This window comes from Mytilus californianus, unplaced genomic scaffold, assembly GCF_021869535.1.
Source record: "Mytilus californianus isolate M0D057914Y unplaced genomic scaffold, xbMytCali1.0.p SCAF_8, whole genome shotgun sequence".
NCBI lineage: Eukaryota > Metazoa > Mollusca > Bivalvia > Mytilida > Mytilidae > Mytilus > Mytilus californianus.
Window position 1 is genome coordinate 49,639,983 of NW_026262734.1, and position 14,605 is coordinate 49,654,587.

The window sequence follows — 14,605 nt, forward strand, 5'->3', positions numbered from 1 at the left end:
CTTTATCCGATCTAGAGTTATGCCCCTTTATAAAAGGAAAAATTGCAAAATTTTTATTTTCTTCTAAATATCAAGTTTATATAATATATTTTTAAAATTGGAGTTATCTTCCTTTGACCATGATTATAGTTGAATCAACTACAATCAGTGCTTTATACAATGCAATGTTTAATTTTGACTTCCACTGATAAAACACAGATCAAGTTGAATTTGGGTAGTGTCACTTTAACCATTATTGAGTTATGCTCCTTTATAAATAGAAAGATTGCAAAATTTTTTAGTTTCCATTCTGTTACTGAAGTTTTCCCCAGCCAAACATTATGAAACCTATACACAATATTCATTACCACAAAACTCAGTAAGGATCAAGTACAATTTTTTTGTTTCAGTTCTCTAACTTGAGTTTGCCTCAACCAAATGTTATGAAACTTATACACAATGCTTATTACTACATAATACAGATTAAGTAAGAAATTAGGTGGCAACACTTTTACCATTCTAGAGTTATGTCCCTTTATAAACATAAAATTGCTGAATTTTTTAGTTTGTCTCAACCAAATGTTGTAAAACTTATACACAACCGTTCTAGAGTTATGCGTGTTTACAAATAGAAAAATTGCTGAATTTTTAGTTTCTGTTCTCTACTTAAGTTAGCCTCAACCAAATGTTATGAGATTTACACACAATGCTTATCACCACAAAACTTAGATCAAGTTCAAATTTGGGTAGCGTCACTTTTACCGTTCTTCAGTTATGTCCCTTTATAACTATATGATATGCAAGCGGGGGCATCATCTGTGGACACATGTGGACACTATCCACATTTATTTTTTTTGGAGGGTGGGGGGGGGGGGGGGGGGGGAATTTAAATGATTTTACAAACTAGAAACTTCATCTGTTTTTTTAAGGAGGAAAATTATTATATTGACAAAATTGACAAAACAATGAAAAGAAAGGAAGACAATACTATGGAAGGGGAATGAAAAGAAGTGCAAACAACATCATGAATTTTAATAAAAAATGAAACAACTTAAATCCATTAAAACAATTCACAAAAATATCTAAAGATTGAGCAACAATTACACCCCACCCAAAACCAGGGGTAAACTCAGGACTCAGCTAGTCAGCTGTACAAATATAAGCAAATTGCAGTATATTAGCTACAAATTAAGATATGTCCAGAACCAAAAACATCAAGTCAAAAATGAACAACAAAAGAAACAGGGATTTTGTCTCAAAGAAATAAAATTGAAGCTGAACATATAATGAATTAAAGGCTTCTTTGACTAATAACAGCAGTTATTCTTAAAGATCCATTATCGCTTGTCAGTTTGCTTTGTACACATAGGAAGCTTGATAATGAAAAATGTGATGTTCCATTCAACACAAAAATTTATTTTGTCTTTCTTTACTCTTAGTTATTGCTTCTGTAATGGAGAACAATAAACCAATGTTTTTTTCTTATTAATTTGTATGTTACAAGGATTACTATTGATGAGAAAATTAGAAAAATAAAATGTTTAAAGAGTAATGCCTGGTTGACATGAATATCAACAACATTTCCTGAAGTAGATACGTGTACTGTCTCAGATAATAATAGAAAAATAACAATTAATCTATTTTTTATTTTATGCAATTCTTTAGAAAAAATAAGATTATTATTTTTGACTGCATGGTCCCCTGTTGAGATATTTTTTTCTGTATAGAGACAATTACCAGATATATATCAAAACTGTCATTGTGCTAATATCATATTTTTTCCAAATCTAGTCTCAATGATTTGTAGCATTCCACAAGGAATTATTTGAATCTGGTATAATTTTGAATTCTGGAAAATTGATGGATTGATTTGTGTTTAGTGCCACTTTTAGCACTATTGTTCTATTTTGTGGTGGTAGTCAGTTTTTATTGGTGGAGGAAGCAGGAGAGAACCAGGATAGATCAGTATGTATTTTTTTCCAAATTGATAATACTAAATAATACTTCTAATAAAGGTAGGAGTATAGCTAAAAGAAATGATTTTGAAATTTTGTCATTTGCCATGCACCTATTCAGTGAAGAAACTTCTAGGTGGTCCTTATGTGGTCATGCCATTTCTTCCCCTTATTATGTGACTGAAAATACAATACCATAAAAATTGATAATTTTCTGAAATCAATATTTTTATGCCCCTGCGTAGCGGAGGGGGCATTAAGTTTTACCCTTGTCCGTCCGTCCGTCCCTTCGTCCGTCAGTACGCCCCAAAGTTGGTTTACGTTCTCTAACTTTATGGAAAAATTGCTGAATTTTTGTTACCATTTTCTAACTTTAGTTTGCTTCAACCAAATGTTATGAAACTTACACACAATGCTTATTACCGCAAAATATAGATCAAGTTTGAATTTTGGTGGCGTCTCTTTTACCGTTCTAGAGTTATGCCCCTTTGCAAATAGAAAAATTACTGAATTTTTCGTTTCCATTCTCTAACTTAAGTTTGCCTTAACCAAATGTTATGAAACTTATACACAATGCTTATTACCACTTAACTCAGATCAATTAAAAATTTGGGTAGCGTCAATTTACCATTCTTCAGATATGTCCCTTTATAACTTTATATATATGCAAGCGGGGGGCATCATCTGTGTCCCATGGACACATTCCTCATTTATTTTTGCAAAATTTGAGGTATTTAGATTTGAATGGGCGGAAGTTGGCTCATGGTCATATATATGGCAAACAATGTTGACCTGAGCACACTATAGATTACTTATAAATAATACAAGATATTGCTTCCAAAGACATGTTACAAGATATTGCTTCCAAAGACATGTTACAAGATATTGCTTCCAAAGACATGTTACAAGATATTGCTTCCAAAGACATGTGAACAAAAAGATCATGTTCAGGTCTTATTCTATCGCTTTATGACACATTTTATTAAGCACACAAATTATCAAGCGTCACAGTGAATGTTAAAAAAAACTCTTACGTTTTGGCAAATACTACTTATATACAGGAGAGGCCTCAGAGTAAAGAAGGCACACCCTTAGCAATAACAAAATATGGAACACTGTTCATCTTATTAAACAAAATGCATGAATCATACACTTCAGCTATCAACCAATCAAAATCAACGATACTTATACAAGGTGTAATTATCTAAAATTATCTGAATTTCCAGAAACCTAATCTGTCTTTTTTTATTGTCGTTAAGTTCAAACCTAAATGTCATAAAGGTAATGATCTTATGCCCAAGCAATTTGATCGGTCCCTTGTGAACTTGATGAAAAATTAATGTTTCACAAGTTTTCTAGGATAATTAAGATTGACTTGTAGTATCTTATTCTGCTACTATCAGAGTTGATAGATTTGTCAGGTCGCCCTGTTACATTATAGATAATGAGGATTGTTTTTTCACATTTCTTGATTCCTGTCAATGGAAAGTTAATCAAATTCGGCAAGATTACGATTCTTTTCTGAGTAAATCATTTATAGAGATTTTTTATTTATATAACGGAACTCTAATAAACAACTGTCATACAAGTGGGAAGTTTAGCTAGCTATAAAACCAGGTTTAACCCACCATTTTCATCAGAAAATGCCTGTACCAAGTCAGGAATATAGCAGTTGTTTTTCACTTGTTCCGTTGATCGATAACGTTAGATTTTTTCAGTTTTTATGGACTTCCCCTTTTGAATTATTGCCTATGAGTTCAGTATTTTTGTTATTTTATTTTATACAGTGAAACATATAAAATTTAAAGCTTGTATGGACAAAATGTTTTCTCTAGATTGAATTATAAATTGCCTATTTTATTCAAGTTAATTAAATATGAGTCCATATATATATATATATAATGCTATTTCCAAAAAGTGTTTCACATGATTATGGTTTTTATCATATTGCTTGTTAATTTGATAAATCTGGCTAGAAATTTAAACAAAATTCACTTCTGATCATGAAGTTATCTCCCTTGAAAAGATTTTCTCAGTGCACTCATTAAAATTGACATGGGTTGTTGTGAATGTTTTAGGTATTCTTTGAAATAACTTTGCCATCTAAACAAATAATATAATAATAATTATTTGTAGGCATAATTTATATGTGGTACTTTATATGAAAAAGGATCACTATACCTACTGACAAGAAAGTGATTCAGAAGGACATTTTGTGATTCAATGTATTATGATTCGTTTGCTTATCATTCTTATAAATGGAAAATATTTCAGGGTTCAACGAATTCTGACAGGGTCATTGAATCTACGGCTTGAGTTTCAAAGCTTGATTTAGCTATAAAAAGTTATATCTTTAGACATTTTTAAAAGATCATTTTAGTTATGTTTATTTATTTGATATGTCATAACTGTAACTTTGCTCTGTTTATTTTTTTACAGGAGATGTAAAATATGTTATCTTGGAGTCTCTACTTCCATTCTACAATAAATTCATAATGATTAGATAAATCATATTATTAGAAATTAGTATCCCTCTTAACCTATTTTAAATAAAAGATCTGATGCATAAGCAACTCCCAAGTCAACTTTTATTAATACAGTAATAAAAGTTGACTTCTAGTCTAAGACCTTCTTTATTCCTTTTTGGGTTATTAGGCTGCTGCTAAGATTTTGTAATCAAATTGATCTTTGTCTACTTTAAAGGATGACTGTCCTTGGCCTTTGAAAAAGAATAGGTTTATAGTCCAGTTTGTAATTTACGACTATATTTTGTCTCATATTCAATCATTTGACTTCTATTGAATTTCTAAAGGTAACAATTAATGAAATAGATTTCAGTGCTTCAGAAAGTCGTTTATGGTTACATAGTCTTTGTTCATCTCAGAACACAATCAAAGTATTATAAAAGGAAATTTGAAGTATCTTCAGTAATCATGAAACTTAAGTAAGGGGGTCAAATTGTCTACATAAAGAAGAAAATAAAAAAGAATGGTGAGAGAGATTCAGGATTATTAGATAAGGATTTGCCTTAGGTCAGATATGTGACAGATGTTTTTATTTTTTTGGGGGGCAGAGGCGGCTATTCAAGTGCAAGCCTGCAAAACTTGATAAATTCATGTGTTACTCGATGTAATTTTGCAATACATTTGATCAACTATTCCTATAAACATGTTGCTATTGTATAATCCTGTTGCACCAGACTGTATGTTGCAATGTAGATATATTTTGGTTACTTTAGTCATTGGGTTGCTGTCTTATTGATATTCATTACACCACTTCTCCTTTTATTCATAATTAGTGCCGGGGCGGGGCCCGGGTAATACACTTTTAAGGCAATTGAAAAAGAGGTAGCATCAAATTTGATTAATCTTTATATGTTTTGTAGTTTAAAGAATTACATCTCCTAGCTCAAAGTATTTACAAATCCGTAATATGTAACAATAAGTAAATACTAAAATTTTATCATAAAACGATGGATTGACCTTGATAAAACATCCTGCTGTTTTTAACTCTGGGCATATGTGCATGGTGCATAAAACATGTGATAAATGGTTTTTTGAAATTCAATTTAAATAAACCACCTTAAGTAAACCTATTACTTCTATACCACTTGTTAAAGGTATAGCCTTTTTCTTTTCACTTTAAAATGTGATTATTAAATAATGACAGATAAAGTGATGTGTTAAGTGTTGTAAAGTGGAAGTCCTTGAATAAATTATAATTCACACTCAAACGGACTTGTTTAAAATTAAGTCCTTGAAGTTTCTTTGCTTGGGACAACTTGTATTTTGAGAAGGTCTGTCTTTTAAACAATATATTATGATTTAGACTGTATGAATTGATTTTACTTCAAATTATGTCTTAATTCACATGAAAGGGAGTTATATATTATTTTAGGATGCCCATAAATGGGTAAACTTTAGACTGAGTCAGAGTCTGAGAACTTAAGACTGATACATAGACAAATGCAAAAGAAACTATGTATCGTATTGCCTCAAAATTTGGAGGGAAGTCACACTGGACAGTTTGATGTATGTACAGTTTAAGAAAACTGTATCCAACCTAAGTAAAAGCTAGTTTAAATGCATTTAAGAATTAGATGAATTTGGTTTCAACCAGGAAGAAGAATAGATAAATAATAATCAAACCCTGTTCTACTTATTAGATATTAAGTCTGTAGAAGTGACTGAAGTGGTTTTTCAATGGGAAATTATCTGGTTGAACTAACAATCCAGACTTGTAACATAAATACAAATCATATGAGTGGAACAATTTAGGGAATCAACCATTTTCCACACAAACTGCATGAGATCTCCTAATATAGATTTAATTTTGTTTCAGGACTAAGGTAAATAAATCTGATCATTTTCTTAAGGAAAAATATTAGAGAAGATGCTTTTTGACATGATTCATGGCATAGAAATCATGAAAACTTAATTTCACTTTCAAAAACCAAAGAATAGGAGCTGCAGCACTATTATTGTCGTTTTTTTTATTTCTTTTGTAAACATACAGCAAAAACAATTAATCTTTTATCATACTTTTTGTGGCTTTAAAGTTAGCAACATAGTGAATATATAACATTCCAGTTGTTGGGCAGTAATCATTGAACAAACTAAATGAATAAATTTCATTTTTCATGTGTTTAAGCAAAACACAAAAATGTTTGATAATTCAAAATAATTCATGGCTTTCAACCTCAGTTTTGATGATTCAACACCTGATTATTAGTTTAAGTGAAAAAAATAACCAATTTCACTTTAATTGAATTGACCGCTTGGAAAAAAAAAAAACTAACTAACTTTATATTATTGCTTTTTGAATCAAAATACTTTAGTAGTATTAGCCATTCTCATCGAAGATGTTAATTGTTAACCAACACATCGTATTTGACCTGTTTAATGTTGTTGATAATTAACTTTTTCAATCTCCTCATTTGAATCATTCTCCAGTAAATTAGCTGTCGATGACTTCTATACCCATAATTGGCCAAATAACCAAGGGTATAAACATCTCCGAATTAGCAGATCACATAAATGTTTTATAACTTATAGTTGGTGTGATTTACCGCCATGTGTATGAGTTTGGCGTGGTAATGAGAACATTGAATATGAAATCAGTATGATTGGATTTTTATGTGGTCAGTTATTAGGAAGGAAATGACTTTTGGTAGTAATAAGAGAAAGATTTACATGTTTTTTATTCACTTGTTCCTAGGATTAGTGATTATAATTGATAGTTATTGCTGGCTGATGGTACTTCAGAGTAACAGCTTCATTAATGATAAAAGTACAATTTGAATTTATTGGTTTGCACTGAATTCTTGTTGTCATGGATTAATTCAGCTATTTCTACACCTAGTATTTGTTGGGTTTTTGTTGTCAAATAATTTTCTTAAAGTTTTGTATGAAGTCGATTCCAATTCAAGTTATAAATGATTGATATTCCCAAGTTGCCCTGTGTTAAAAATTTAATCTTTAGGTATTAATCTTTAGGTATACACAGAGTTGAGCATTGTCATGGATTAAATGAGCTACTACCACACTTGGTGTCTTTTAGCGCTTTCTTTCGTCCAATGATTTCCTAAAAACAATGTTTACTATATGAAAATAAATCTAATTCAAGTCTGATTCTTTTCTTAAGAGTCTACTTCAACTGAAAAGAATTGAATCCCTAGGTTTATGCAGAGTTCAAGTTATCATGGATTATTTGGCGTCTGTTTTTTTTCTAACCGCTTCCTAAAAATTTCTCTCTTCGATAGTCAATACAATTTAAGCCTGGCTCATTCCTATTAATACAATAATTTAAACACCAATATGTTGTTAAATGAAAATGGATACCCTGCATTCATCATGCATTTCAATATTATATGATCAAACTCGCTGAAAAAAAAAACCTCCTAAATTATTGAACTAATAATCATTCTGCATTGACAATAATATCTTAGTGTAAATTAGATACACAAATTCATTCTAATGCCCTCAAGTTGTATTTAAAGCAAACAAGACGCTTTCTGTACAATGAGAACTTCCATGTACCCATAGACCTCAGGTTCATGATCATGAGGTATAAGTAAATTAATGAGACAGAAATCCGAAGGCAAAATACGTTGACTTTTAAAAAAAAAGTGTATTTTACAAATTTTGGAAAAGTGTCTGCTCTATGGTCGGGTTGTTGTCTCTTTGACACATTCCCCATTTCCATTCTCAATTTTATCATGTTGAAGAATCCCTTAGTGAACCTCTTTCATATAAAAAGCTTCTTTTTAACTTCCTTTTTTTAATATTTCCTTTTGTGGGAATTTATTTTTAGATTCTGTGTAATCTTGATATCCTGATAGAATGTCATGCATCATATATATATAGTTTAATTAATATTGACGATTGACGTTCATTAGGAGTCCAGTGGTTTGATCATGTCTGTTTTTAGTCAGTAAGTGTGAAGTCTGTAGATGGCTTATTCAAATATTAATTTTCATCTTTCAATGTTGTCTCAGAAACTATATTTTAGATGATTAAGTTTATATTTCAGTGGAATAAAAATTAAGTACATTTCTTAGAACTATGAAATTGATCATTATAGTCACAAGTATTTTACAGTGTTTACAGTAAGCTATGGCAGATCAGGGATAGATAGTAGAGGGCATAGGACGCTCCCCTCTTTGAGCACCAAAAAAATGTCATGTTTGTCATGATTCATATGATTTAATTATTAGCAGAAAATCATTCAATTTTTTTTTTAATCTATTATATTTTCTGGAATTATGCCCCCTTTCAAAAATCCTTGATCGCCCCTGGTAAGACTTCAATAAATTATAATGAAATCAGCAATGAATATTTTCAAATTCTTCATTACTTAATAAAGCTAGGAATATAATCATGTTCATTTTATTGACATATTACATAGGGTGTTATTAGGAGTATAATCTAGTTCATTTTATTGACATACTACATAGGGTGTATTAGGAGTATAATCATGTTCATTTTATTGACATACTACATAGGGTGTATTAGGAGTATAATCATGTTCATTTTATTGACATACTACATAGGGTGTTATTAGGAGTATAATCATGTTCATTAAAAGAAATTGGTTATAACTGTTTATTATAGTAATTTTCAGTCAACTACCACTTAAAGTGACCTGTGGTGAGGGGCAATTGAGACTTATGCTATTGTCATGTGCAAAATGAGGTAAAGGAATAAAGGGGCTGTGGGATAAATGTCAATTAGATAGTAACTGTCAATTATGAATCAAAAAAGACTATAAAGTTATCTGGAGATAATCATATGATTAACAATAGGCATCTTGTTTACCCAAAGCACATTTTTCTGAGAAATAAAAATTGACCACCATAACTTATTTTTACTGTAAATGCTCTAAATTTGATATATGACTGAAACGCATTATATATGACAAAACTAAAAGCTAGCCTATATTATATAGTCAAAGAATAAATGTTAGCTAAATTGAAAAGAATACAACCATGTTTAAGACACACAGATATATGGCATTGTATTACAATTTTCTGATGACCGTTTATCTATCTTTGAAAGCGAGAAGATAATTTTTCAATAATTGAAATAATATTCAAATTAATATAATAAGTATGAGTTAAATGTAATTTGAACTAATAATATTAATGTTGGTCATAAATATTTCTTTGGGTCATTTTCCAAGAAAAATCCAATGTCTTAGAAATACAAATATAAGTGAACAAGAATATAAATTTATCTTTTAAATTGTTTTAAAAAACAATTGACAAATATATAAAGTAAAATGAAGTATTATAGATCACAAAAGAATTATTGGCCTCCAATTATTTCTGTTAGTCATGCAGTTTATGTTGTTTTAGTCTGATTGCCCAATATAACAGATCTACTATGAAAGCTTAGCCTTCACAGATGTTTTCTTTTTAATTTTCTGTTTTTGTCTCGCCTTGACGTAGAGACATAGGTATGCTGTTTCCGGCAACAGCGATGGTGACGGCAGCGGCGTCAACAATGTATTAGTGTGTGATTAGGTCTAGTTAAACTAGAAATTCTTTTGTACAATGGCATGCTTTTTTCTACTTTCAGGAGATGCCAAAGAGACCAAGAGGATATTTTGGGCAAGCAAACAGAAACGCATGTGACATTACATGACAGAAAGTTACAGAAAGAAAATCGTCATCACCGAAACTCAATCGCTGATTCTAGTTCCGATAAACATAAAAATAGCGATTCAGATATTGTACAAGACTATAGACATAGGAAAAACTATGGAAATGGTGCTGTTGTAAAATTATCCAAACCTCCGTTAGTGAAACAGAATTCAAATGTTAGTAGTAATTCTGAAACTATACAATATGAGCCTTGTATCGATCACCTCATTGTGCCTCTACAACTCGAAGAATCAAATCATGATAACTCCTCTGATGACAACCAGTCTATAAATAGATTTCAATCTTCTCCTCGACATGCTCCAAAAATTGTATATAGCCAGTCTGAAGATTATCCCCGTGTAGGTAGACTTTCCCCATTTGGATCCCCTTCATCTTCGCCCAGATTAAGACGACAACCAACAATGGAAACACGACGAGTGTCTGTCACTGACAATGATGGTTACACACAACTGAATCAGTATCAACTAAAGAATGAGATAGGAAAGGTAATGTATTAAGATTTAAAGAAATACTTGTCTTGTACATTAGCAAGTCAGTGCAGGTAGGATTAATAGTATGAGGCAGGTCCTACTTGATGAGCTCCCATACGTTATATTGGTTATTGTCCCCGTGTGAAGCATTGCAAGGGACATAGTATCTTTTCCTCCTGTTTTGTAAGCAATCTCACATATACAATACTTATATAAAATAGATTTTTATGAAATTTATATAAAGTTTTATATCAGCAATGTCTTGGACAATTTCGAAAATCAGTTCCAAACAACTAGTGTGGGGCATTGGAACCCTATTCTTTATTTTCATTAACTTAAGGATGTGGTCAGGTGAAATTTAAAAAATCTGGAATTCAAAATTGATACTATAAAACAGAAGAATATTAGTTAAGGATCAAAATACACTAAACATATTTATAGGTTATGGAGCTTCTTTTTGAGGTATTAGATTTTTAAAAAATGGAGGGAAAAGGCTGACTCTGACTATTAACTTATATTAAGCATTGGCATTATTTTGGTCTCAAATCTTAGAAAAGAAATCAAGAAACTGCTTAAATTTTGGTAAATGACCTTTTATGAGCTATTAAAGTCTTATATATATGAAAAGAAAAGTGGGTGATATGGGTCAAAATATTTTTCCTTGTGTCGTAGGAAAAAACCCAAGGAGTCTGAACATCTGACAAAAAGTCTTAACCTGACCTGACTACATCTTTAAGACATGTCGTTATGCTTTTTGGCAATCAGATAAACAAATGTACAGGGAAATTGTATGCTCACTTTTGGTGTAATAAGATACAAATTTTCAGAGATTCTTATGCTCCTAGCTGTGGGATAAATGTGAATAAGATATAGTGTTACTTGGGCAACAGAAAAACAAACCTAAAATGATATTTTGAGACTTTCATAAAATTAACAAGAGGCATGGTTTGTCCTAACCACACATATTTTTCTGAGAAATACAATTTGATCACCACACCTTATAAACATTATCAGTCAGATCACTAGGGCCCTGTTACATCATGAGATTTTGCATAGTTGCAAATCTCTTATATGTCTTTGATAATAGTTCATGTTACATATCGACAAGATCAAAGAGTTGACAGCTTGGAATAAGATTTAGTCTTACAGAATTCAAATCTGCAATTTTATGTAATTTAGTGGATCAAAGGTTTTGCAGTACATTGTAAAGCTGAGCTTATCTTACACAATTGGAAAAACAGCAATATTTTTTTTAATTTCAAGATCAAAAGGTACATGTAGGTTGGTCTTCCAAATTTGAAAATCAGCACTATTATGTAAGGACGTTATAATCACTCCCATCTTTCTCATTACTGGTGTATAATTTCAGATACAAAAAAAAGTTAATTAGGAAAAAAAGTTTTGGTAATGTAATTCGATTTAGATTAATTTGATGTGAGTTTTCTCTGTTAAAGAGTTATGCCCCTTGCACTGATTGAAGAAGGTGAAAGTTCCTGTTTGATTTTCATGTTGAAGTTTATAAAAAAATATTTGAAGGCTTTAATTTAAACAGTAGAGTAATTGTAAAGGCACAACTCTTTTTAACACTTTTTTTTTCATTTTTGTCAAGCCTGCGACTTTTGTCGCAAAAGCGAGACATAGCGATCCTACATTCCGTCAGTGTCGGCGGCGGCAGCCACAAATATTCACCCTGTGGTTAAAGTTTTTGAAATTTTAATAACTTTCTTAAACTATCCTAGATTTGTACCAAACTTGGACAGAAGATTGTTTATAATCATAAGATAGTATCCAGAAGAAAATTTTGTAAAAAAAATCCTGTTTATCCGTATTTTACTCATATATGGACTTAGTTTTTCTGCCAGTTAACATAACATTCACTCTGTGGTTAAAGTTTTTCAAATTTTAATAACTTTCTTAAACTATCCTGGATTTGTACCACACTTGGACAGAAGCTTGTTTGTGATCATAAGATAGTATTCAAAAGTAAATTTTGTTAAAAAAAAAAACCTGTTTATCCATATTTCACTTATAAATGGACTTAGTTTTTCTGCCAGTTAACATTACATTCACTCTGTGGTTAAAGCTTTCAAAATTTTAATAACTTTCTTAAACTATTCTGGATTTGTACCACACTTGGACAGAAGCTTCTTTATGATCAAAAGCTAGTATCTAGAAGGAAATTTTGTAAGAATTTATTTCCCGTTTTTCCGTATAATACTTATAAGTGGACTTAGTTTTATTCCACTTAACATTACGTACAGTCTGCAGTTAAAATTTTTAAAACATTTATTACATTCATAACCTTCTTGGATTTTTACCAAACTTAAACAGAACTTCTTACAATCAAAATATAGTATCGAGAGGAAAAATTTTAATAATTTTTTCCCCATTTTTGTTGAGCCTGTGACTAACAGCAAAAGTAGGCGAGACATTGGGTTCTGCGGAACCCTTACAAATTTTTTTTTTTAAGGGCTGACATATGATGCACTAAGTAAAAAGATAAGTCATGCATTTTAGCAAACAATTCTCTTAAAATAAAAGGGATTTTTTTAAAGAATTAATAGGATATATATAGCTCATTGTTTTGTTACGAAATGAATTTTATATCTAATGAGTGGGCATTTCTGAATGAAAGTATTAAGACATGAAAATCAATGTGACATTCTTTTGTGGGAATATTTAGGAAAAATCATAAACATTTATAAAAGCTGATCTTTTTAATGAACTATTATGATATTTGAAATATCAATTGAAGAACTTTTACTAAAGCAGTAATGATCTTTAATAATTAATTTTTAAAGGCTTCAGTAGGATGTTCTATGTTTCATTTTCCAAAAGTCAGATGTCATGTATTGTTTTCTCTATACCTGTAAAAGTCATTGTGTTTTGTAATCTTGAATTGCAAGACACGCATAGTAACTTAGTCTGATTTCTATATATAAAGATTAGCAAATGGCATTGAAATAGCAGTTCTTTTTATATTTTAAATTTCTAAGGATGTTTGGTTCATTTGTATCATGCAACTGATAGGAGATTTTGAATAAATCAACTTTTGCCATGTTTTTTTATATGACAGCAAAAAAATTTTGCGGTCGTATATTAATGGTATGACGCTGGCGTCATCGTCATTGTCCGAAGACACATTGGTTTTCGCACAATAACTTTAGTTTAAAAGGATCGATCTCTATGAAATTTTACCATAAGGTTCAATACCACAAAAGGAAGGTTTGGATTGATTTTGGGGGTTATGGTACCAACAGTTAAGGAATTAGGGGCCAAAAATAAGCATTTTTGTAACTTCCAGACAATAACTTGTGTTTAAGTGTATGGATCTCTCTGAAATTATACCACAAGTTTCCATACCACAAAGGGATGGTTAGGATTGGCTTTGGGGGGTTATGGCTTAAACAGTTTAGGAATTAGGGGCAAAAAAGGGGGAAAAACAAGGGTTTCCTGGTTAATGGACAATTTAAAAGCAGTGTAAGGGAGGTAATCCAAAAACAAAATTGTACAATGTTGTATAATGTTGGATTACCTCCCTTACTTTGCTTTTAAGTTATCTGTTTAAGACTTTTATGATGTATTTAAATGGGTAATTATGGTTGCAAACTCCATTGGGAATTTGAATTGAGATTATGACCATATCTTGAGGGAAAGAATTTTTTTTTTTAAAAGGGGGGAGGGGGCAATTTTTTCTCATTTAAGATTTCAAACAAATTAAACAAATTTTTTTTTTTTTTTTGCAAAAAAAAAGATGGATGGGGGGAGGGGGGGTGTGTGTCAATACGCAACAGCATAGTGTATTGCACAAAAGCAAAAAATTGAATATAAATTCAAATCATATAACCAATTCTAAGTTCTTTTACTACAGTTATTCTGTGTCAGAAACCTATTATGTGTCAAATATTTAATTACAATCCAAATTCAGACCTGTATCAAGCACGAATATTTTTGCCCCAACTGTTCAGGGTTGGACCTCTGCAGTTGTATCCAGCTGCGCCCGGCGAAGCAATTTGTTATATGTAATTTAATGTATT

General features: G+C 30.9%; 1 protein-coding gene across 4 annotated transcripts in view; it reads left to right on the top strand.

Annotated features, from left to right (window-relative positions):
* LOC127712138 (calcium/calmodulin-dependent protein kinase kinase 1-like) overlaps positions 1-14,605 on the top strand; it is a 99,366-nt gene that overhangs the window by 57,756 nt on the left and 27,005 nt on the right. For 3 of the 4 annotated variants that reach the window (XM_052218399.1, XM_052218400.1, XM_052218402.1), the window contains one exon: positions 10,013-10,583. In XM_052218399.1, the coding sequence (XP_052074359.1) occupies positions 10,013-10,583 (571 nt within the window). Of the gene's footprint in view, positions 1-8,287; positions 8,367-10,012; positions 10,584-14,605 lie in introns of those variants that run through there. The other variant, XM_052218403.1, reaches the window with a different exon arrangement.